The sequence below is a fragment of the Mixophyes fleayi genome, chromosome 1 (assembly GCF_038048845.1).
Source record: "Mixophyes fleayi isolate aMixFle1 chromosome 1, aMixFle1.hap1, whole genome shotgun sequence".
In the NCBI taxonomy this organism is placed as follows: domain Eukaryota; kingdom Metazoa; phylum Chordata; class Amphibia; order Anura; family Limnodynastidae; genus Mixophyes; species Mixophyes fleayi.
In genome coordinates this window covers 383,441,097-383,464,809 of record NC_134402.1, presented here as the reverse complement: position 1 = coordinate 383,464,809, position 23,713 = coordinate 383,441,097, and the positions used below count along the sequence as shown (strand labels likewise).

Sequence of the window (23,713 nt, the reverse complement as noted above, 5' to 3'; positions counted from 1 at the left end):
CCCCCCCCCCTTTCTTTATTCTGAATTCTAACTAGTTTAGTAGTAGCACCCCATATAAAATATATGAAAAAGATTTTAATTATGGTAGTATAGGGCCAAGGGTCCGATGTTTAAATGGTATCTAAAATTGGCGCGACAATATTTTCCGGAAACTGAGATAACGTCTGGGTTTGTTTTTTTTTGGAGTCTTTCTGTATCCCCACTTGGGTCAGAAGGGAATTTTCCAGAGTTCTTGGCATTTTGCATGGGTTTTATATTAACTCCGGTTTCCTTCGGAGGAAAGTTTAAAAAAAAATTACTCGGCCAACTGTTCTCTACCAATACAAGTGCCAAATTCATCCATGTGTGTGACCCCAAAACAAGTGCGGGATAATATAACTGTAAATAAATTGTAATGGATCTTTATCAGGCATGTTTATAGCTGTGGTCAGAAGACAACAGCTATTCGCCTGTGTTTCCGGTTATCCTATGTACCAGTAGGCCCCTATGTTATGGTTCAGGGATCTGACCGAGACCCATGTGTGTGGCCAAATTGCAAAGTGACCCTTTCACTAATTGGCCAGATTGCCCCAGTGTATCCCTGGCATAACACTGGCTTCTAATATATTTGTAAAGCTGTTCTTATTATATATGTAGCTTTGTTTTTTGTTAAATGGCACCATTATAATGGAGTTAAGTTGTAATATGGTCATGGCACCCCAATTGCATATAATTGATTCATGCCAGCTCATTTGTAAGCTGCATTAACTGTTCTGGACCCCTGAAAAAGATTTTAGAATTAAAATATATTTAATGTGGTGTATCTTGCCAATATGTTAATATTATGCTTTGACAAGTACATGTGTTTTTCAGAAGCCAACATGTAAAATTTGCCCCAAATTTGGAGGCCTGGTTCTAGTACTTTATTCAATTTTGGAATAAAGGACAAGTAGGATGCTCCCTACCAGCAAAGTGCACTCAGTTTTATATATTTCATCTATTTTGACCACAGAAACAATGTTCTGTCCTACGTTGAGAATATGCTGACTCTATGACAGCGCATATAGAGCTCACACAAAGCTTGGCCGATCTTCTGGATGGTGGTAGCTGCACCGCTTCCTTACATTGTAGATTCAGTAAAGGTTATCTGTGTGTTTGGCTGAAGACATAACATAAAATCTCCCCCGCCCCCATCAGACCCTATCCTAAGTAGCAGTATTTACCAATGTGTATACCTTGAATGTAGATTTTTCTCTTTTTTCAAACCTTACTTAACCATGTAACTGAGCTAACAATGTGTGGAATTATTTGTGTTTCCCACATTAATTGCAAATAACTTATAACGTGCAGGACGTCCATATTGACGTATGCGATAAGGTCTCAGGATTTTCCTTTCTGTTTAAATAGCAGCTAAAGCTATCCCATGGTTTATACCTCTTGATGTTGTATGAATGATCTATCCTTATAGAATATCTATGAAAATGAAGCTTATTTCTAAACTGAAATTCTCTAAATAAGTTTTAAAGCTGTAAATGTTTTTTTTGCATAGACCGCATGTGTTTTATGTCTGCATTTCAGCTAATGGAATTACTTTAGACCAGCGGTGGTTTAGACTGTCTTGATAATATAACAGCAATGGCAGTGTGAATTCAACTTCATTTGTTTGAGATAATGAATTACATATTTATTATTTACGTTTAGTTTAGAACACATTTTACCCACGTACCACCTGCTTCACACAGTATGCAGAAAATAATTGTTAAAACTATATACCGTCTTTTGTTTTTGTTATTGTTACTATTATGTTATTAGGGCACAGCATAGGCTTAGCAGGATTGTGAGCTGAAAACCAGGGGATCAATTAAGTGCACTTGTGTTCCAGGAAGTATTTACCGTGACTTGGCTCGTTTCAAAAAGTTTTGTTTATAGAGAAATAGAACTTCATGTAAAAACAACAGAGCGGCCTTTTCTACTTGCCAGACGTTCTCACAAGGTCGTACATTGCTGTGAACTTTGTTGAGAAATTGTATTATGTCTAGCCATTGTTCTTTTTACTACAGTTTCACAAAAGTAAATGGGAAAACGTTGATCTGATTTAGAAAATTATTGTTTGAGACCTTTAAAGACGAAGCCCACGTTTTTATAATCTTTGTTTTGTGTATAGTTACATAATTCAGGATAATTCAGTAATCTATAAAAACCATATATACTTTTTATTTGCAAAGTGCTGTTTGTTCTCTTCAGTAGTTGTGTCTGGAGAGGTTTATTCGCTCTAATTTCATTTAGTCTTTTTCATTGACTCTGTCTGAATGGAAAAATGTCTTGGAGGCCAGGAGGTGATTCAGTGTGTAATGTAATCATTCTGTAAATAAAGAATATTCATGGATTTTTATAAACAAATCATGTTTTTATATTAAATGAAGTGGAGGTAAAACATAAATAAACAGTGTAGGGAAGCCATGGACTGTGGATATATTGGAAGGGACTGCCTGTACCCACATAATTGGTGGCCTTTTCACGTAATTAGTTTACTGCTGTTCTGTATCTTATTTTGTCTTAGAGTGAACACTGCCAATCTGCGCACAGTGTAGTAAAGCAGCATGATTGATGTATAGTATTCGGCTACTGTGGTAGGTTGTACTATAGTTGAGGAGGTAACTGTGTAAAGTGAGGGTATATTAATGCCAAGGCTGCATACCTGCCACCAGTCCTGATTTTCAGGACATGGACAAGGTGGAGCTTTTGCAATAAGGATGAGTTGGAGGAGTGACCTTGTCTTGATTTTCCATTTAGGAAAGTTTACAATACATGCATTAATACCCCCAAGGTATAAATGTCAAATATGAAGGTTTTATTTATTTTTAACTGTATAATGTAATTTGACCCACTGTCAACAATTTTATTACAGGATAGTCTGAAGAAATACTTAATATTTACAGTTCTATATTTTAACATATGGGCTGATGCAAGTATTATGATATCATATAAAAGGTGGTAGAGATCACAAATTTCAATTAATATCTCCATCCTCACTCTATTTGCAACAAAACAATATTACAATGATCGTTTAAGTGCTATAGCCTCCAGAGTGTGATTAATATCCAATAGGCAGGGTGACAGCTTTTGGACCAACCCTAATGATCTTCATTCCCACCACTACCTGTAATTTAGAAACACATTTAGGGGGGAATTCAATTAGCCGGCAGGTGTCTCCGGATCGCGAGACACTTCACGGTGGAGATCTCTGTAAAATCTCTGCTCATTTTTCTTTCTTTTGCACCCCATAGAGGTGCGAAGAAAAAGGAGCTGGGATTTTTACCTTAATTGCCGGCAATGTGCGCGGCGCGATGTCTGCACACCACATGGCCACCAATTCACCAACTCCCCTCCAAGTAGAAGGTCTGTGCCCCCACACAATGACTATACCCGGTATCCTCCTACATTGATAGTACCAGCAGGTTGTGTAGCCAATCAACATGCAGATAAGTGTCTCTTTGATTAAATGTATCGTTATCACTGATGTGCGCCCCTATTGAGGGTTAGTGGCCGTCCCATGCAGCCTCTGAAGTGTATCAGGTTATTGTTTAACTTGTGAGTCAGAGTACAAGTTCTCCTGTCGCTGCCCCTCTATTGCCAGCTCCAGCAGCTAACTAGCATGGCTGCATGGGAGTCTGAGCATTCCCTACTGCTATAAATGTTGATGGTCAAGCTAAATATTTAGGGCTGGTATATAGTAGAGTGCTCCCAACTTCTTGGGGCCATCAATAAAGCTGGTAGCTCTGCCCCAAATCTATTGAGACTGCTTGATTCTGCGATATAAAGTAACTCCCCTTGATCTATCATAGAACTGGCTGCTTTTAACAAGTTAGTTTAGAACGGACACGTTAGGCTAGAAAATAACTCTGCATAGGCGCTAGGGTAGACCGCAATACTCCAAAAATATACTGTTATACGAAGACCATTTGTCTCATCACGTGGCTCCATATAACTTTTATGTCTTCATATAACGTCATATTACACCATATAGTATAGGAGTCTATGATATCACTTCAGGGAAGACCACTGCTTGGAGCAATGCTTGAGTCTAAGAAGTACAATGCTATCCCCTTGCATTTGACCATCTAACTATATTACATATGTCAAATATAAAGTTGTATCATGGTAGAGGAACTTTCTTATTAAATAAGTTGCACAGCACTTTGTTTCAATGACAATGAAAGATGGTGATTCAGAGGACATTAATGTTGCACTTTTTTTTTACAATTTTTAAATAACATGTTGGCAACACTCGTGCTGTAATTAATCGGCTAATATAGCACTTAGAAAGATAACCATGCTCACAGTTCCACGTTCTAGTCAAATAAGATTCCAGAGCCATGAGAGAATGAAAACAAGTACGTCTTATTCCTGTCCAACTGCAATTACGTTTGCTTGATGCATGTAAACACATTCATGTGCTAACTAGCTCTCTGACACTGTCCGTGTTGAGATAGCACATTTAAAGCATATAACAAGTCAAGCATTGTTGCTCCACGGTCATGCCTCCTGCCCGTGACTGTAATTTTGGCAGTATAGGTGAAAAGTTGTGTGTCTTCAGAGTTCACAAAATTAACTGGAATCTTGAAGAAGTCATTTGTATTCTGCAAATATAAGGTTGGAGTTTGATTTTGTTACTGAATCTCTTAAGTCCTCGTATCTGCAGACGTGTATGTGTGTAGCAACCACTTGCGTGACACAGAAGTCCTTTCAGTTCTTTGTAAAGCAGATGGAGATTAGCAGTGCCCTAAGAGATACACACCTTTCATTTGAATAGTCCTTTGGGTGCAGTGTTTGAGGTAGAAGAAAAATGTAACAGATCCACCTGGCCTATTGTTGTAGTAGCGCACAAATCCAAACGGATGATCTTATTCTACTATACCAGTCCTGTGTGTGTATAATATCTCTTTCACTCTCTCATATAATAAATATTTTATTATTTTTCTTATTTTCTTTTTATAGTTAGATAATAGTTTTTGTTTTTGTCTCTACAGTTGCAGAGATGAAGCTGAGCCACACAGAAGCGCCTCTCTATGTAAGTACATACATTTTGTGTTAAATAAAATCTGACAATTTAGGCAAAATCTTATTAATATTCTCTCTGTTCCAAGATGTGTATTTTTGAAAGAGGAGAAACTAGATGCTATTTTGTTCTTGGTGGTCAGAATTGGCTAATTTTTTTTTTTGTCTCTGATATTAACTTTATTTGTTTTTTCTCTGAGCTCATTGACTATTTTCATAGTTATGGGACGGTTCATCCCTCTCAAGTCGCTGGCTTTGGCTGAAATGATGTACTTGTGTGTGCATCCTGATAAAATAGGTCTATGTTTCCTTTTCTTTGCTTGTTATCTTGTGGGAAATAAACCAGAACGTGACCCAGAACTGATTTATTCGATTGTAATTTTCAATACCACATCCTGTAATTGATACCATTCAAAAAACCTCCAGCCTAGTAGGCAAGGACTTGGCGGTTGACCTCACTATGCAGGGCACAGATTTGGATGGCAAGACATAAAAACCTCCTTGGCAGGAGGCCCAGATAGCTGGCAACTGTTGGCCCAAGGGCATATTCTAGCCGAGTGTCCCAGTTTGTGTCACTGCTAGTAGAGGAGGCCTGCCTATCACTAAATGGCCCTCTTACCCATACCTCTCCATACGCACCAGGCAACACCCCAATAAATGAACACTTTACACCAGTTAAATATAATTTTAACATTACTTCCCACAAAACAAAATGTATTTTTTTTGCGTGAGAACTTAACATGAGGCACATTTAGTTTCCAACTCTTTAGCTTAAGAAGTGCATTCAACAACACAAAACCTGATTTGCACTACAGGTCTTATTACTCTAGTTGGAACAAACTGTCAGTAGATGATATGTGGGTCCAGGTCTATAACCAGACCAATGATACTAGTTGGGTGGTGAGGTGGAAAGAAAATAATGTCATAGATGCCCACTCAACTGTCAGATATCTCCATTGAATACTAAACCCCAGAATAAAAACTATCCCTCTAGAATCACTTGGACTGATCTCCTACCTTTGACTAATTGCTGTAGCTGGTGTCTTAAGTTCCATTGCTGCTTGCATGGATCCTAGAATGTTGGGACACTGTTTGCGATAGGGTTTGGGTATTATTCACAAAGCCAAGCTATGAGTGAACCAACTCTGACATTATATCAGTAGCATTCACATTTTAGAAATAGGCCTAATCCCCCAACCAGCCATGACTTCAAATTAACAGCATTCACATTAGATATATATACATATTTCCCCCACAACACAGGCATCAAATTTATAGTTTTTCAATACAGAGATCCCCACATTGCATTAACAGCCCATAAAATATATTTATAGCTCCAGCAACCCTCCATTATCTTAATAGCCCCTGCAGAACATGAATGTTCCCACAGAACATGAATACCCCCCACACACCATCTAGACCACGCAAACATGAATGCCCCTACGCACCATCTAGTCCCTGCAGAACATGAATGCCCCTACGCACCATCTAGTCCCTGCAGAACATGAATGCCCCCCCACACACCATCTAGTCCCTGCAGAACATGAATGCCCCCCCACACACCATCTAGTCTCTGCAGAACATGAATGCCCCTACACACCATCTAGACCATGCAGAACATGAATGCCCCTACACACCATCTAGACCCCGCAGAACATGACTGCCCCTACACACCATCTAGACCACGCAGAACATGGATGCCCCTACACACCATCTAGACCACGCAGAACATGGATGCCCCTACACACCATCTAGACCACGCAGAACATGGATGCCCCTACACATCATCTAGACCACGCAGAACATGGATGCCCCTACACACCATCTAGACCACGCAGAACATGAATGCCCCTACACACCATCTAGACCACGCAGAACATGAATGCCCCTACACACCATCTAGACCACGCAGAACATGAATGCCCCTACATACCATCTAGACCACGCAGAACATGGATGCCCCTACACACCATCTAGACCACGCAGAACATGGATGCCCCTACACACCATCTAGACCACGCAGAACATGAATGCCCCTACACACCATCTAGTCCCTGCAGAACATGAATGCCCCTACACACCATCTAGTCCCTGCAGAACATGAATGCCCCTACACACCATCTAGTCCCTGCAGAACATGAATGCCCCTACACACCATCTAGTCCCTGCAGAACATGAATGCCCCTACAAACCATCTAGTCCCTGCAGAACATGAATGACCCCTACACACCATCCAGTCCCTGCAGAACATGAATGACCCCTACACACCATCTAGTCCCTGCAGAACATGAATGACCCCTACACACCATCCAGTCCCTGCAGAACATTAATGACCCCTACACACCATCCAGTCCCTGCAGAACATTAATAATGACCCATGATACACTTCTGAGCTCTGACCTCTCTGTCTGCCTCCTGGAAGTGATGCAGTTGTGAAATCTCTGCAGGCTCCTAGGAGTGCAGGAGAAATGGTGGGTAGGAGAGGAACAGATCAGGGTCATTGATCCATGAAGGAGGGGGGGGGGGTGTTAGTGGTGGGGAGGGGCAGGGGGCAGGGTTAAAAAAAAAAAAAAAAAAGCAAGCGGAAAAACTGTTCCTTATCCTTTTCAGAGTCCATGAAGGCAACTTGGGTGGCTCATGGCTGAGTCCGGCCCAGAAAGTCCACGATGGGACCGGCCTATGAGGCGTTTATACCATCTTTTCTTCTAGTCCCTAGTAGAAGGCTTAGGCCACCCTGTATACTCTAGATCAGCACTTCAGTTCTAGATAACTTCTAGATACTTTAATATATTAAACAATTGAGGATAAGACAAAACTGAGCAAGGGCCAGTCGAGGATTAGTTAGGCATAATAAAAGGTCTGTCAATTAGCTTTAATAGGAATGTCCCGCTTGTAAGTTCTGCTTTCCTCCATTATAACAAGGTCAATGTCCCCAATCTTCCGTATTGGCCCAAGCAAAATCTTATCATGTATAAGTAGCTGAAGAATTGCAATGTGTACTTGTACTGCTGCTTTGAGGACATGGGACTTTTGCATATATATTTTCTAATTAATTTCTTACGTTAGCTTTACATGTGTGTTAGTTTTTTTTTTCCACTTATGAAGGAAATAACCTATTGACTACATCTCAACATGTTTTTTAGTGAATCTGGAAAAATCCACAATTTTTTTTTTTTTACTAGATTCTCCATCACTTTATTATTAGGGAACATATATAAGTCTGTACTATGAAGTGTCTCGGTATCATTCCTAATGGCTCAGCAAATAAATGCTCATATAAATATTTAGGGTTGTCACATGGCCACGTTTAACTCTTAAGTTTAAAGTGCACGGTCTAATTGCTCCAAATAGAAGGAACTCATTTTTTTTTTACAGTTTTTAAGATGCTAACAGCGTTTTGACGAATGTCCAGTGTGCTCTATAAAAACGCTCTCCTAGTGCAGTACATTATACTGGAGTATATCTCGTCACACAGTTTAAAGTACTCGTTATAAAATGTATGTTTTAAAAGAGCTGCAGGTAAAACACTGTAAAAATTGAGCATATCATAAGCGTCAAAAGGACAAGTGTTAAAAGTACCCATATGACACCACCTTGGGTGGACTGGCAGATCATAAAGGAGCCCATGTTACTCGCCATCTGATGATCGGCCAATACTATTTTCGGGCCAGACAGATCAATTCAATTTAAGGATGGTTTGGTCAAAAACCTACGACATTGATTAAAACAAAAATTGGCACGAGTGACTTCTTTATATTTTATGTTTATTTTGGTATGGGCAACATATACTTCAATATGTATATTTGATCTTTGTATCCCAAGGTTAAGCTCAGAAAATTGTTGTGATTCAAAGATTAATGGCTCCCGTGTGAGAGGAAGAGCGTTCCTGTTTAACCTCAACATGTCACCTTAGGAGTAATTGAGTTCTATGAATGAAAGTACTTTTCTACTGGAAAAGCTTTGGTGTTCAAACTAGTCTTGTAATCCCACCCTTAGGGTTGTGACGCATTGGTCATTTTCTCTGTGATTTAATCACAGCATTTTACTATAGGGACACATGATTTATTAAATCCACCTCGCTGCAAACCTTTCTTAGCAATTTACATTTTTAAAGAAGAAAGGGCATAGAAAATGTCCAAATGAAATCATTCAACGTAACCAGGAAAGGTTGCTGCCATGTTATTTAATTCCCATTTAGAGCATAATTCAAGTTTCTAAAGTTTCATGTAATTGGTTGAAGAAATGATGGCTGTGACAGGTTGCTAAATGGCTTTTCATGGAATACAAATTGCACAGAAAGAACTTTTGAAGTTTTCAAAGGGGCTCACCTGCATCAGTCCTTTCTGAAATGTTGGGATAGACTTTTTTTTATCTCTATTTAGAACATCTCACAGTGCTTTTATTGGAGCTGAAACTACCCAAAAGGTTAAAGGACATTACAATGAAAAGTGTGTGTGTGTGTGTTTTTTCTTTTCAATTTAAGCTTTTAGGACCACTAAGTCACAAAAATTTACCTCCCAACTTTATTGTGTAAGATATTATTGCATTGGCACATATTTATATTTCTGCGCTGTAAAAACAACAAAGTGCTATATATAGTATGGTACCTTTTATTAGTCATGATATGTCTATGTAAAAAACAGAATAATAAAAAAAAATAGTTGAGGGCTCTTTGTATTTAAATAAATGATTCATTGATTCATCTCGGTCTTTGTTTCTTTGTTTTATGGCTGTCTATGGAAAATTTACATGCTTGATTACCACAAAGCACGAAGGCAGACATATGGTCAGGGCAAATTTCAAACAACAAAATAGACCATTTGCGCTCTAACCATGTAGGACTTCCACTTTATATACAAAAGATAAGTTTTATATATCTTTATATATGGTCAGGGCATCCTGACAGCTCTAATTGTAAGGCAGATGTAAAAGCCTCGTCATGGGCTGCAAAGACGTTACTAGTCGGTATTAGCACGGATGAGCAGGGAGGCGCGGATTCTAACGCACCTCCGGTGTTCACCAGGAACCCCCGAAAGGGAGTTTGGACTTCGCTGCAAGACAGTGTGCAGGTTGTGGTTCTCCGAGACAGCCACAGGTGTAGTAACAGAGTATACGAGCGTAGTCAGTCAATCCGGGTCAGAACCAGCCGAGAAACGAGGTACAAAGGGAGACTCGAAGAAGATTCAAAGGGCAAGCCAGGAGTTCGAGAGCCAGAACTAGCGATAAGGTGCCAAAACATAATCCAAAGGGAAGTCAAGAGGTAAGCTGGGTCACAACGGAAGCAGGATTCAGACAAACAGGCAAAGTGCTGGAGCAGGTGTGGAAACAATACTCTGGCACCCTTGTTTTACCAGAGGCTGCTATTTAACCCCAGAGATTAGCCCTAATAGGTGGGAGGTGATTGGCGGTCACACAGCGTTGCGAAAGGAAACAAGATCGGGGCAAGCAGGCCGCTATTTCTCGCACCTAGTGTCAGTGCGGAGACGGCGCCTGACGAGCCTAGTGTGTAAATATATAGAAACTGCATATATCTCAACATTCCAAGTTTCAAAAGTGGAACATTTTTGTAACATAATAGTGCACCAGTGCCCCCACGTTTGTTGATCTCTCCAAACTGATTTAAAACGCTACATATTGCACCGCTGCGGAGGACTGTGACGCCTTACAACTGTATTATAATATTAATACGAAGTGCTGAAAAAAATGTTAGATTTCACCAGCGATCTTGATGCATAAGATGTCAGCAGTGGAGAAATGATCAATTAATCTTCCTGGTGCAGCAGGAGAATGATCTGTTGCAGTGGCACTGAAAAGTTAGTATATCCCCAATGGCAGGGGTCCTGGTCCAAACATACACTGGGAGGTTAGTATATCCCCAAGGACAGGGGTCCTGGTCCAAACATACACTGGGAGGTTAGTATATCCCATATGGCAGGAGTCCTGGACCAAACATATACTGGGAGGTTAGTATATCCCCAATGGCAGGAGTCCTGGACCAAACATATACTGGGAGGTTAGTATATTTCATATGGCAGGGGTCCTGGACCAAACATATACTGGGAAGTTAGTATATCCCCAATGGCAGGGGTCCTGGATCAAACATATACTGGGAGGTTAATTGACTTCTGACAAATTAGCCATTGTGTGTCGGTCTGGCAGGGAATGTATTTTGTTAATGCTACTGGGGCAATGACTGATGTGAATGTTTCAATATTCTCTGTATAGCTGTGAATAATACTTTGGCGCTATATAAATAACGCTTATAATCATTTTAGTATGAGTGGACATATCTTTTTAAAGTACAAAGAAGATGTTGATAACACTCAGCTGTTTGTCTCATGGACAAATAGTCCATTAGTACTTTATATCTTGTACTGAGAAAAACACACTGGACACTTGTGGTGCTATATTTTCATATTTTTATTTAGATCTATGTAGATATAGAATTTGTGAGTGTGGAAGAACCAAACAATTTAATACAATACAGGGTGGCACATATAACTGTGTACATGTGAAATACCTAAACCTAGTCCTCCTCCAAAGAAATTTGGAACTTCAGTCTGATATTTAAATTAAGCATCTAAATTTACTTATCAACTAAATAGTTAAAAGTGAATGCAGAAAATGGAACAGTAGAGGTTAAATTCAATTCTTGATCTAAACAAGTAATTCGGTAATATTTATACAGACAGGTTATGGATTATATAAAATTTGCCAAGGCATAAAACTATTTACACTGGGCCTTAGTAATGTTAAAATTAATTTGTATTCCCTGTATGGATTTTATAAAGCGGAGATTGTTCTCCAGAAAGTGAAGCTAGCTTTGATTCTGCACCTACACATGGTGGGTGTAGTTTATAAGTGTGGTTATGGCTTTTATTTGCCCCGGACAAACACATATGTCGCACTTAAGGTTGCACGTATCCGAAGGTATGTATAACTCAAAACATAGGTGTTGATACGTAGGTGTATAGATGCAAATTGCAAGTTTGGCATACACAGACAGTCCGCTTTTACACTTCACACTAAATCACCCCTTGACCACCGTGGTAGGGAGAATTGCTTTACATTGTGGTATGAAGTTCGGGGCATGGGACCTCTGATTTAGATGATAAACTCTCATATCCTACTCTACGACGTGAGGCCTACATAGAGTATATTGTATGCTGGAGAGCCTGGCAACATTTCTACATTGGGACATAAGAAATTGAATGGACATTGAATGAAATTTAGTAACAGTTGTCGGATGGTGGGGTTGCTGGTAGAAAAAGAAACCTCATATCTTTTCAAAAGGTCCAGATAGTGCACTTCCAGAACATGCGAGCACTGCTTCAAGTAGTATGCTCAACCATGAAGCAACAAAGTGAGGCTTTTACAAGGAGATGTTCTAGAATAGAAGTTGCACTGCATACAACTTCACACAATGGGGCCCAGTACACAAATTAGTAACTGACAGGCAAACCGTATCTAGGCCCAGCTAACAACACTGGTAGCAGAGACTTAAAGTTTTGGAACCTCTCCCAACCTCCAATAGATGTCAGGAGAGACAACATTTTAAACAGTTGAAAATGTGCATTTGGTGTCTTTTTACATTTCAGTGACATACAATACTTGTTAGTCATAAAAATAAATTGTTACTTGTGTGACTCTGAGAACCACCATTTCCCCTGGATATATCATTGGAGACTAAACAAAATAAATTAAAAATTACCCTTCCTTGCTGTCCAGATACCAGGTGTCACGGCGCTTACCTGTGTCAGCGCCGCTCCTTCGTTCTGTACTGCCGCACTTCCGGGTAGGTCCCGGCGGCAGGTCAGCTGATCTGGGCGGGGAATTCAAACTCCTACTTCAGGACTGCTCTGACACACTGTAGGTGTCAGAGCAACGTGTTACCTGTATCTGGCTGCACTTCCTGTGCTTTGACTTCCCTGGTGTTCTCCTTTGTGACTGTTGATCTCTGTGTACCGAACCAGCTCTCCTTCAGACCATTCTACTGCCTAACCCCTGGTACTGCATAACGGACAGATCTCTGTGTACCGAACCAGCTATCCTTCAGACCATTCTACTGCCTAACCCCTGGTACTGCATAACGGACAGATCTCTGTGTACCGAACCAGCTATCCTCCAGACCATTCTACTGCCTAACCCCTGGTACTGCATAACGGACAGATCTCAGTGTACCGAACCAGCTATCCTCCAGACTATTCTTCTGCCTTATCCCTGGCACTGCATTAACGGACGGATCTCTGTGTACCGAACCAGCTATTCTCCAGACCATTCTTCTGCCTTATCCCTGGTACTGCATTAACGGACGGATCTCTGTGTACCGAACCGGCTATTCTGGACTACGCTTCTGCTCCTGGGGCTGTACCGTGGATTGACTCCTGCATTCCACCAGTCTCTACTCCAGACTACTACCTTCTGAATATACGGCTAACCTGGGGGCCGCGACCTGCGGTTCTCCGGCAGCAAAACCCACCCTGCCTTGCGGCGGTTCTTGGAGAAGACCGGGAGGGCCGTTAGACTCCGCGCCCTAGGAAGGCCGGCGTAAATACTGACTAAGGTAACCTTGAAACCTAACACCAGGCTTATGTGCAGCTCTTTTGCCATGCAGACTTACCACCCATAGGCATCGTTTTGTGCCAACTGAGGGCACCCGGTAACCTACAGGGTTTGGAATCGGATAACTGGCAAAGTGCAATTGTATGTTATTACACAGGGGTACATGTGCCTCTTAACAAATGGCAAATAGTTCACTGCACAAGGCAACTTTCTAACCAACCCTACCCTAAAGGGCCTATAGTCAGAGTTTCTCTGGAGTGATGTTCCTGTTTCTGAGTAGTGCTCTCTCAACCACCTAGCTACATTGTTTACTATTCTGCCAGCTGGGCAGGGACCAAGTGCAATGTCTTCCCGCTTTTCCGGGTACGCCAGGTAACAAGGTCCATAGATGTTTGAAAACCCACACACTGACGCAATTCTAGACCAGTCCAACAGCGTAACATGCGTATCCCCTAATCAAGTTCTACCGCAATAGAACACCCAGCTGAAGGCTGCGTTCACCCTTTTCAATTTTATATAAACATACATCCAAGTGATATAAATTATCCCAAACATTATAGCTATCAAAGGCACATAGTCCTTAATGGTATCATCTCAGTTCAATAGACCAATACATCACCAGGAGCATCTTCAATCCGGACGAAGACCACTAGGAGCTCTCCTATCCAGCCAGTGAGTCGCCTCAGACGATGATTCAAAGAAAAGGGTAGTCCCATCTGCAATCACCCTCAATCTTGCCGGGAAGAGCATAGCATATGGCAATTGCATTTCACGAAGACAACGTTTCACCTGTATAAATTGAGCTCTGCTTTTTTGCACATCCACCGAAAAGTCAGGAAATACAGCAACTCTCTGGTTTTCATACATCAGGGGGCCCTTAATCCGAGCCAATCGCAGGATAGCATCCCGATCTTTATAATGCAACATCTTGGCAATAAATGTGCGCGACTGTGCACCAGGAGGTGGTCTCTGTGTCGGGATCCGATGTGCCCTTTCCACCGCAAACTGGGCCGTGAACTCCTCTCTGCCGAATAGCTGGATCATCCAGTTCTCCAGAAATGTCTCTGGAGCATTTTCCTCTGCCTTCTCAGGGAGACCCACCAGTCGAATATTACTGCGTCTGAGGCGACCCTCCATATCTGACATTTTCTGTCTAACCGACACCATCTGAGCCTCCAGACCGGCAACTTTCTGCGGTAAAGGAACTGTAGTATCTTCAAGTATAGAGATGCGAGCCTCTGTCTCCGACACACGTTCCCGAATTTTCTGAAAGTCCTGCCGCATCAATGACAAATCAACCTGCACTTCTCCGATTTTATCCATTACCTTCTTTTCAGAGGCAGCGATGGCTTTCAGGACCTCCTGAAGAGTAGAATCAGCAGGTGTTTCTGCGTCTGTAGAAGACTGGGGTACCCGCAGCTCAGATGCAGGAGCTCCCCCTGCCGCTGTAGCAGGATTAGAGCGAGCATATTTCTCCAGCTTGCTGGCAGCAGTGTTACTTGCAGTGTGCTTTCCCATGATGGCACCTGCTATGCCCAGATGTTGATAGTTGCACTCTTAGGTTATTCACTTACAGCTCAGCTTATAAACTTGGATGTTATAGCAGGACACCCAGTCCTCAAATCCACAGCACCCTGGATGTCTCAAATGGAGATAAAAGCACTATGTTAAGTGATCACTGAGACACATGTACTTTCAGGCAGCCCCTGTATTCAGGCACTTCACAGAGGGAGAGCCTTCAGATACACCTAGTATTCTCTTCACTGTGGCACAAACAGCAGTCCCACACCAGATAGGTTTTGTCAGCTGAGCCTTTACTCATACAGAGATGCATATACTCTGCCTCCCTCCGACAATACTCTCCCAAGATGGCGCCTCAAACCACTTCACGGCGGGAACCCGAGTACTGACCTTCCACTCCTTTCCAACTGCCAGATATCTTCTCTCTACAGAGCCAGCTGTCCCCACTCTGAACAAATAAGTGTTGTACTTCAGTGTTTTACTCTCCGGCTAGAGCTCAGTTTTTTCCCCGCCAGCAGGTTCCGCCTCAGCAGCGCTCCGGTCACTCGTGACTCTCACAGCCGCCCTGATCCTCCAGCATACACCAAACTTGCCTCTGCTAGTGCCAGGACAGTTCCCCCACAAAATTATTACGGTAAGAAGGAGTAACAGGTCATCAGGATGTCCGACCAGGATATTTAGGCTGGGGAGCTCCGGTATCTGCAACCTACGCCATGCTCCGCCAGGCCACGCCCCCCGCGTTCACCCTTTTAGTCCAGAAGTTCTTCCCATGGTGATGTGACCTCAGTGGAGCTGGTTTCTGGTAAAGACTTGTCTGCCAAATTGGGTACCTTATCAGATGGGTGCTCCCGAGCCTTCCCTTAGATCCTTCTGTTGCAGCATTACTCAGTGGAGAATAGTTTTGGAAAGTCTAGCAGACTTTGTTGGAGAGGAAAAGGCACCTATTTGTCATGTAATAAAAGTTTACTCGATTTATGTCTGTTCCAACCCTTTGTTAGCTCATTTTATTTTTCGGAAAAGTGGTCCTACAGCTGACCACCACTTTCGGCACAACATGACTGACCGCTAACAGAGGTAGTATAGTAAAGTCTTTACCCAGTGGTCAGTTCAACATCTAAAGGGGCTTGCAGGTGACTGTCATGCCATGATAAGACCAGATGATAACTCTTTTAGGGGACATATTGGGGAACCACACATAGTTTAGGGATCCCAGCTTGCGACATTTAAGAGGAAGTAAAACAATATAATGTAACCATCACTATACAATACTATGCAATTAGTTGCCGGCAGAGATGGGATGCTAGATTGTCAAATTGTTTGCAAAGGTCATGGCAAACAGTCTCAATAACTTTCTGACATCCCTGATTAGGTCAGAGTTTTCCCCACTAGACTGTCGCCGGATAAACCTAGAAGAACAATTGATATCCTCCCACATATTAATAAAGGTAAAATCCCTCCTGTTATACTGGCACTAGATGCTGAAAGGCCTTTGATAGGTTATCATGGCCTTTCATGTTCAGGACTTTGCAACACTATGGCCTCCTTGCCAACTTTCCGAGGGTCATTCAGGTGCTCTACCATCTCCCCATCTCTGCGTTTTTAGATAATTGCTTGACCACCTCGATGTCTATATTTTGCAACGACACCAGACATAGATGCCCCTTTTCACACTTACTATATGCTTTATGCATTGAACTCGTCACTGCCACAATCCGACTGAACCCTGACATACGGGTGATACAGATAGGGCCATCCCAATATAAATTGTCCTTATTTGCAGATGATGTCTTATTGACCCTTTTTCACTCGTTGATTTCTTTACCTAACCTTATCTTATGGCCTAATGTCTGTGTACAAGAACTCCAAATCTAAAGCCCTCGCTCTCCATATCCCTGCCCCTATTTGTACCGTTCTTTCAAGTCTAAATTTGATTTTCAGTGGAGACCCGATGTCTCTCCAAGACTTGGGTGGTATTCAGATCGTATAAGAATATAAACCACTGTTCCATGCGAACTATTCTCCGCTCCTCCGTTCTATTAAAGTGATCTCGCCACCTGGAGCCTAATCTATATTTCATGGTTCGGTCGGATTTCAGACTTTACCCGTGTTGGTCCTGGGATCCTTTCTGGCCACAGTGTAGATACTTTATAGTAAATTCATCTGGAACGGGAAGAAACCAAGCACTCATGCCCTGCTAAATATATCAAAACTGTAGGCTTTGGCCTGCCTATATTCAAAAAAAATGCTATCACGCGGTTAACCTTAGCCACTTCATTTCTTGGTGAAACGTTGGGTAGATATTGAAGATGCCCCTACGCTCAGCCACTCTTTCAAATTTCTCCCTTGGCTCCCCAAAAATCACAGACCAGCCTCGACTTACTCCTTCCCTTGATATCTGGGACAAACTTCTAAAAGCTCATGAACTCCATCATCATCATCTTCATCATCATCACCATTTATTTATATAGCGCCACTGATTCCGCAGCACTGTACAGAGAACTCATTCACATCAGTCCCTGCCCCATTGGAGCTTACAGTCTTAATTGCCTAACATACACAGACACAGACAGAGAGAGACAAGGGTCAATTTTGATAGCTAATTAACCTAGCACCCAGAGGAAACCCACGCAAACACAGGGAGAACATACAAACTCCACACAGATAAGGTCGTGGTCAGGAATTGAACTCGTGACCCCAGCGCTGTGAGGCAGAAGTGTTAACCACTGACCCACTGTGCTGCCCTCGATGCCCTCCTTCTCTCATACCACTGTGGCAACATCCCTTCTTTCCTGCAGGTAAGTCACCAATGTCTGCATTACTCTGTAAGCAAGCAGCAATCACCCAGTTTACACATATAGCGGGCAAATTTGCACCTCAAGCATTCCCAGACCTTTGTGAGAAAACTGACATTTTTTCGTCTTTGCATTTCTCATACTTGGGCCATCGGTGACCTTCCCTTATGTACAATGCCATCCTGTCTACCGCAGACTTACCACTGGAGTCTTTTGGGAATCTGCTACCCGGAGAACCTTGGACAGGGAGGAATGGTCACTCATTAAACTCGTATTAAACGTATTGCTAAATCCTGTATTCACATCTCAGTTAAGGAAAATGCTTATAAAAGTTATACCAGGTGGTACATGGAGCCTACCAAACTTCATAGACTCTACCCCGGGACTCCTAACAAGTGCTGGAGGTAATGTGGGATCTTTATATCATATTTAGTGGCAGTGCCCCCTTGTTTCCAGTCTCTGGGTCCAAGTTGCTGATCTCCTCACCCAGACTTTGGGCACTCGTGTGACCTTAGACCCTTTTGGTGATGTTATTATGCCATCCAATAAAGCCGCTTTCTAAACACCATGACATACTGGTGCAACGTGTGTGCGCCGCAGCTCGTCTACAAATTGCTAAGAATTGGAAGATCTCCCTCTCCCCTTGCTTCCAGTTGGTGGTTTCCTGTACTTAGTATATAGCTGCCATGGAGTACATTATATGTTTGCGTCATGATAAGATCCTTAATTTTCACAAGGTCTGGGACTCGTGGTGTTATTTTTCCCTTTCTCTATTAGTGGGCTCCCAGTAATCATACTAGTATCTTCCTTGCAATATCTCTCTGTTCTCTCTTCCCATTACTGTTCCCCATTCTTTGTCTGTCCAAAAGGAGCCAATGGCACGCCCTCTTCCTTGTGTTTCTCTTCATTTCTCCATCTCCCTTCTTTCCTCTCTGGCCCATCCGTGAACAAAAACAATGACATCCCCCTCCCCCCTCTGACATATCTCCCCCTCATGACTCTGTTCTCCCTTCTTTCCCCATCGTTTCCCGCCCCAATGCCTGCCTTTCTCCCTTTCTAATAAATACCCAACAAAATAAGGGGTTTCTTTTTTCTTTCTATTAATGCCTTTATGTCCGAGAAATTTCTGTTTCTTTACTAATGTTCCCTCCCGTGTACTCTTAGCCATGTCATGGATCTCTGCTTGTTTTACTTATTAAACAAAGAGTGCACTGATTATTTATATATATATATATATATATATATATATATATATATATATATATATATATATATAAATTATACTATTCTATGTATATGTCACTGCAAACACTGTGTATAGATTTTTCTTTTTTCCTGTTTGAAATAAATGTGTAAAGGGTTTCTCTGTCTAGCCCTGAAAAGGGTCAAATATATATACCGTGCTTCTGTGTAGACGTTGACTTTGCAGGCTAAGCTCTGTTTGTTTTCCAGGGTCAGATGACTGTATTTGCACAGTTTGGTGAAGATCTACATCTCCCAGAAGATGCAGAGTTTTACTTTGTTTACAATGGGTCCAGTCACAGGCATGTTACATTTGCGGAGCGTCTCAGTGCTAATTCTCTGCGGTCCATTCTCCCAGGTTAGTTTTGTTGTTAAAGCGAAATATTATACACTTGTTTACTTGGTTTCTTAAAGGGTTTGCTCCCTTTTAGATACACCCCCCCAATATAATCTAACCTTCCTCTCGTCCTCCTCTCCCCATGTGTAACGTATAACCGATCCAGCTGTGTTTTAAAGTGCTAGACTATTCCATCTGTCCAGTCCATAGAGCTCTATTTAAGAGCATCGGATGACTTGTAATACACTGCTGTGAGCTGCTGAGTGGCTGTAATGTAAGTCAGCATACTGCACTGTAGTCTTGTAAAAGTGGGAGGGTTCTGTGAGCAGGTGGGGGGCAGGGTATAATAACGGGGGGGGGTTGTCCTAAAGTGAACATCCCCATTAAGAAACTTTATAGAACAAATAACTGGGCATTTTTACATTGACTCAGCAGTTCCATACCAGGCTACTCAGATAAAATATGCAGTTTCCTCATATATCCAGTTGTATTACATAAAACCGTTGCTTATCTTTCTAGAGTGTACCCTTCGCCTGCACACAGTGGTGGCAGTCTCCTTTTTTTATGAGCTGAATGAATACTCACACAGTAACTCATACCTGAGGGATATTACCAGTGAATTGATAGGCTGAATATTATTTGAGCCCACAGGCTGGATCCAGTATGTAGGTGCAGGGCGTGCTTTAAGGTGTCCTTTTGCTCAAGTTTTTAAATCTTTATAAGCTTATTGGCCATTTTAAAGTCAATTGACCTACAATCAAAACTGCTAAGTTCTTGGCCATCACGTAAGCTATGCACAAGTGTTCGCTATGGCTGGTAGGATTTGTAACCATGCTTGAGTGATGATATGAAGAAGGAAAATATACAAAAATAGTATATTTTTAAAGTAATTTCTGCTTTACAGACCTTTTTCTTACTGAGCACAATAAGAATGCTGCAATTCAAGAAGTAGCCGTGTTTTAAGCCGAAATGTCATGTTCTTGACAGTATCTACAGACAATAGATTTCAGGGTATAAACAGTTATGTTAGAAATGTTATTTCCATATATTTTCGTTTGCTTTCAAAAATATCCAAGCAGAGAAAAACTGCTAAATAAAGCAAGCATTTTAATATATGTTATGTTATGGGCACAGGTTACAGCCTGTGCTGAATGTACCCCTTGCACCCTAGTAGCTGTGCCGAGAGTTGTAGTGTTATTTGTTGACTGTATTGTAATGTTATACTATGTACTGTCTTGTTGTTTTCCCTCTGTATGTTTCTGCGAACCTCATGTGGCGCCCTATAAATAAAGAATAATAGTAATAATATATATATATTAGTAGGGTAATTGGCTGCTATCAAAATTGACCCTAGTCTGTCTGTCTGTGTGTGTATGTTATGGAATCTAGACTGTAAGCCCCAATGGGGCAGGGACTGATGTGAGTTCTCTGTACAGCGCTGCGGAATTAGTGGCTCTATATAAATTGATGATGATGGTATAGAGCAAAACAAGTGTCTCATCTGCCTACTGTAATAATATGTTGTTTTTGTTCCTTTTTTTTTTTTTGTATATTTTTTCAGGTCACAATTGCCCAGAGACATTAACTTTGACCGTTTGTATGCACACTCATGGCTACTCTCCAGTAATAGTGGCGTGCACAGCTATTACCTATGTGAAGGATAAAGCATGCAGTATATCTCAATTTCTCAAAAGCCATTGTGACAACCTAAATTCCTCCAGTCATCAGACCATACTCAGTCACTTTGATGTGACCGTCAATGACTTACAATTGCTGGACCGAAATATGATGCTGTGTTTAGCACATGAGGACTTAACACCTTCTTGGAATATTCTTGGATCCTATTCTGAAACGGGTAAGGATTTCTCTGATGCTTTCGTGTGCTTTACCAGACAAGAGTTCATTGTTTCAGGGGATACTATAATAAACAATGTTGCCAAACTCTCTTCTCTTTGCTGCGAACACTAGGTAATGGTAAGAGAACATTAATTACTGATGCTGACAGTGGTCAATTCCACCGAGAGATCTGACTGCTGTGCAAGCTCTTCTAGAAACGCAGAGGATCTATTCTACATACACCCCAAATTGATATAAAAAAAAGAGTAAAACATGACATTTTTTTGTTACAAAACACATTTCCTATTTAATAATTTCATTATAGTGTCAAGATTTTCACATGAAGTCTTTCCTTGGGCTTCAAGAAAGACCTGTAGTGCGTGTAGTGGAATTAATTGTTAGAGCAGAAGCTGTATGCATGTAGATGTCTCAGTGTGATGGCATTCTGATGAGTTTGTTATGATGGGAACATAAAGGGTGCAGCACCAGCTAGTCTATAAATATTATGAATGTGTTACTACAGTATTGTGGGGTGTGGATTGAATTTCGGGTCAATGTCTAGAATTGGTCTAGAGAAATGCATACTTTAGGGGGTGTGCCAGCAGTTTACATGTGAACCAAACTGCTGTACTATTTATTCAGAGCTGGCTACATATTCATTTTTTTGACTGCACTTCTCTCGTTCGATGTCTTAAGGGTACAGTTAAGGCTTTTCTGTTACACTGCTCACCTCGGGCCTTGGGATACTTAGATCTATACAATGCCACCTTTTTCCTGGAGCCACCTACTGATTGACTGTCTCAAAGCTTTGTTTCACCTGTCGCATATATACATCAGTCCTTTCCCTGACACATAAGTGCCGAATCCGTCCCTGAAGCCAATCCGTCAAATTCCAAGGGAGGGCCTGATGCACCTCAGTGCAGTATAACAATATGTGTAATCATTTAGTGGCAGACCACCCCTTTTTTCTTTTAAGGAGACTCTTCTCACTAAATGTAGACCCCAATGGGTTATGGCGGTGGTTCACAAACTGTGTGCTGCGGCGATCTCGCAGGGGTGCTGTGGCCAGGGTTGGTGGTAAGCAAGGCGTAGGGCTGCTTGGTAATTATTTTTGCTTACGGGTGCCTTGAAAAATTATTGAGAGCCTAACGGTGCCTTGGGATCCACTGGGTTATGGTACACCACTTCACTCATGTTTTTCTACATCTTTTATGAGACTTTTTAAAGACCTCATCAACATTTATTTATATAGCACCAGCAGATTCCGTAGCGTTTTACAATTGGGAACAAACAGTAGTTAAACAATACTGGGTAATACATACATACGTAGAGGTTAGAGGGCCCTGCTCGCAAGCTTACAATCTATGGAACAGAGGTTTGATGCACAAGGATAAGTGCTACATCATATTGAATATTTTCTTGTACCTAATACAGGGAATAACCTAGGCTAGGCATAGTTTATATGTAGTCTTAAACATATTTTCTGGACCCTTGCCACACCCCTAATGATGTCATACACATCTCTTGCCACAAGACCATGCTCCCTACCTGTTATTCATATGTGGCAATCATCTCACCGTATAAGATGGATGGGAATTACCATCTATAATATAAAAGCCTAGCGGCGTGTGTTAGTCTGTGTGTGAAAAAAACAAAAACAAGCTGCAGCGCCACCTGCTGGGCGGAGTTATACACTGACCTACTAAATTCTTAGCATTATCTAATATATAAAAGTAAAAGCCTAGCGGCGTGTGTTAATGTGTGTGTGTGGAAAAAACTATTTTCTCAGAAAGGGCTCATCCAATTGACCTGAAATTTGGTATACTGACATTATTTGACAAAAAAATTAGAATAGTGAAGTCCGTTAACTTCCATCATGCCCCCTTCCCCCCGTGGGAGGGGTAGTAAAGGCTAAATTTACGAGTTGAGGGGTCAAACTCATTTTCGTGAGGTAATTTTACCTCATGAACACACATTAAAAAGGGCGCTTGCATCGGGAAGTAACGCTCTTCCCCTGAGGAGGCCTGGGCTAGGCCCAAATGCATGACAAGAACCTTTTTAAGACCTTAAGTAGCTTGATTTGACAAGAATAACTTGTAATAGTATAAAAGATGATCATACACAGACATAGGAGTGGAAATATGCTGAAACCTGGGCCCTACAAGCAGACTTGATAAGACATCATTTTTCTGTGGTCCCTTACATGCCTCTTATTTTATGTATGATTCATAACAAAGCAATGTGGATATCAACTGATCTCTGCCCTGCAGTATTTTCCCAGCAGTTTTCTCTCATGTTCTGTTTCCAATACAGTGATGGAATCTCATCTAGATGATCCATAATTCCTTCATAGAAAATAAGAAAATTCCTATAGTTGGCATGCCAT

The 23,713-nt window shown here is 41.6% G+C and overlaps 1 protein-coding gene across 1 annotated transcript in view; it reads left to right on the top strand.

Annotated features, from left to right (window-relative positions):
• ARHGEF28 (Rho guanine nucleotide exchange factor 28) overlaps positions 1-23,713 on the top strand; it is a 172,731-nt gene that overhangs the window by 31,694 nt on the left and 117,324 nt on the right. The window contains exons 2-4 of the mRNA XM_075179790.1: positions 5,010-5,050; positions 19,365-19,512; positions 21,053-21,346. Coding sequence (XP_075035891.1) covers positions 5,018-5,050; positions 19,365-19,512; positions 21,053-21,346 — 475 coding nt within the window. The 5' untranslated portion in view covers positions 5,010-5,017. The remainder of the gene's footprint in view (positions 1-5,009; positions 5,051-19,364; positions 19,513-21,052; positions 21,347-23,713) is intronic.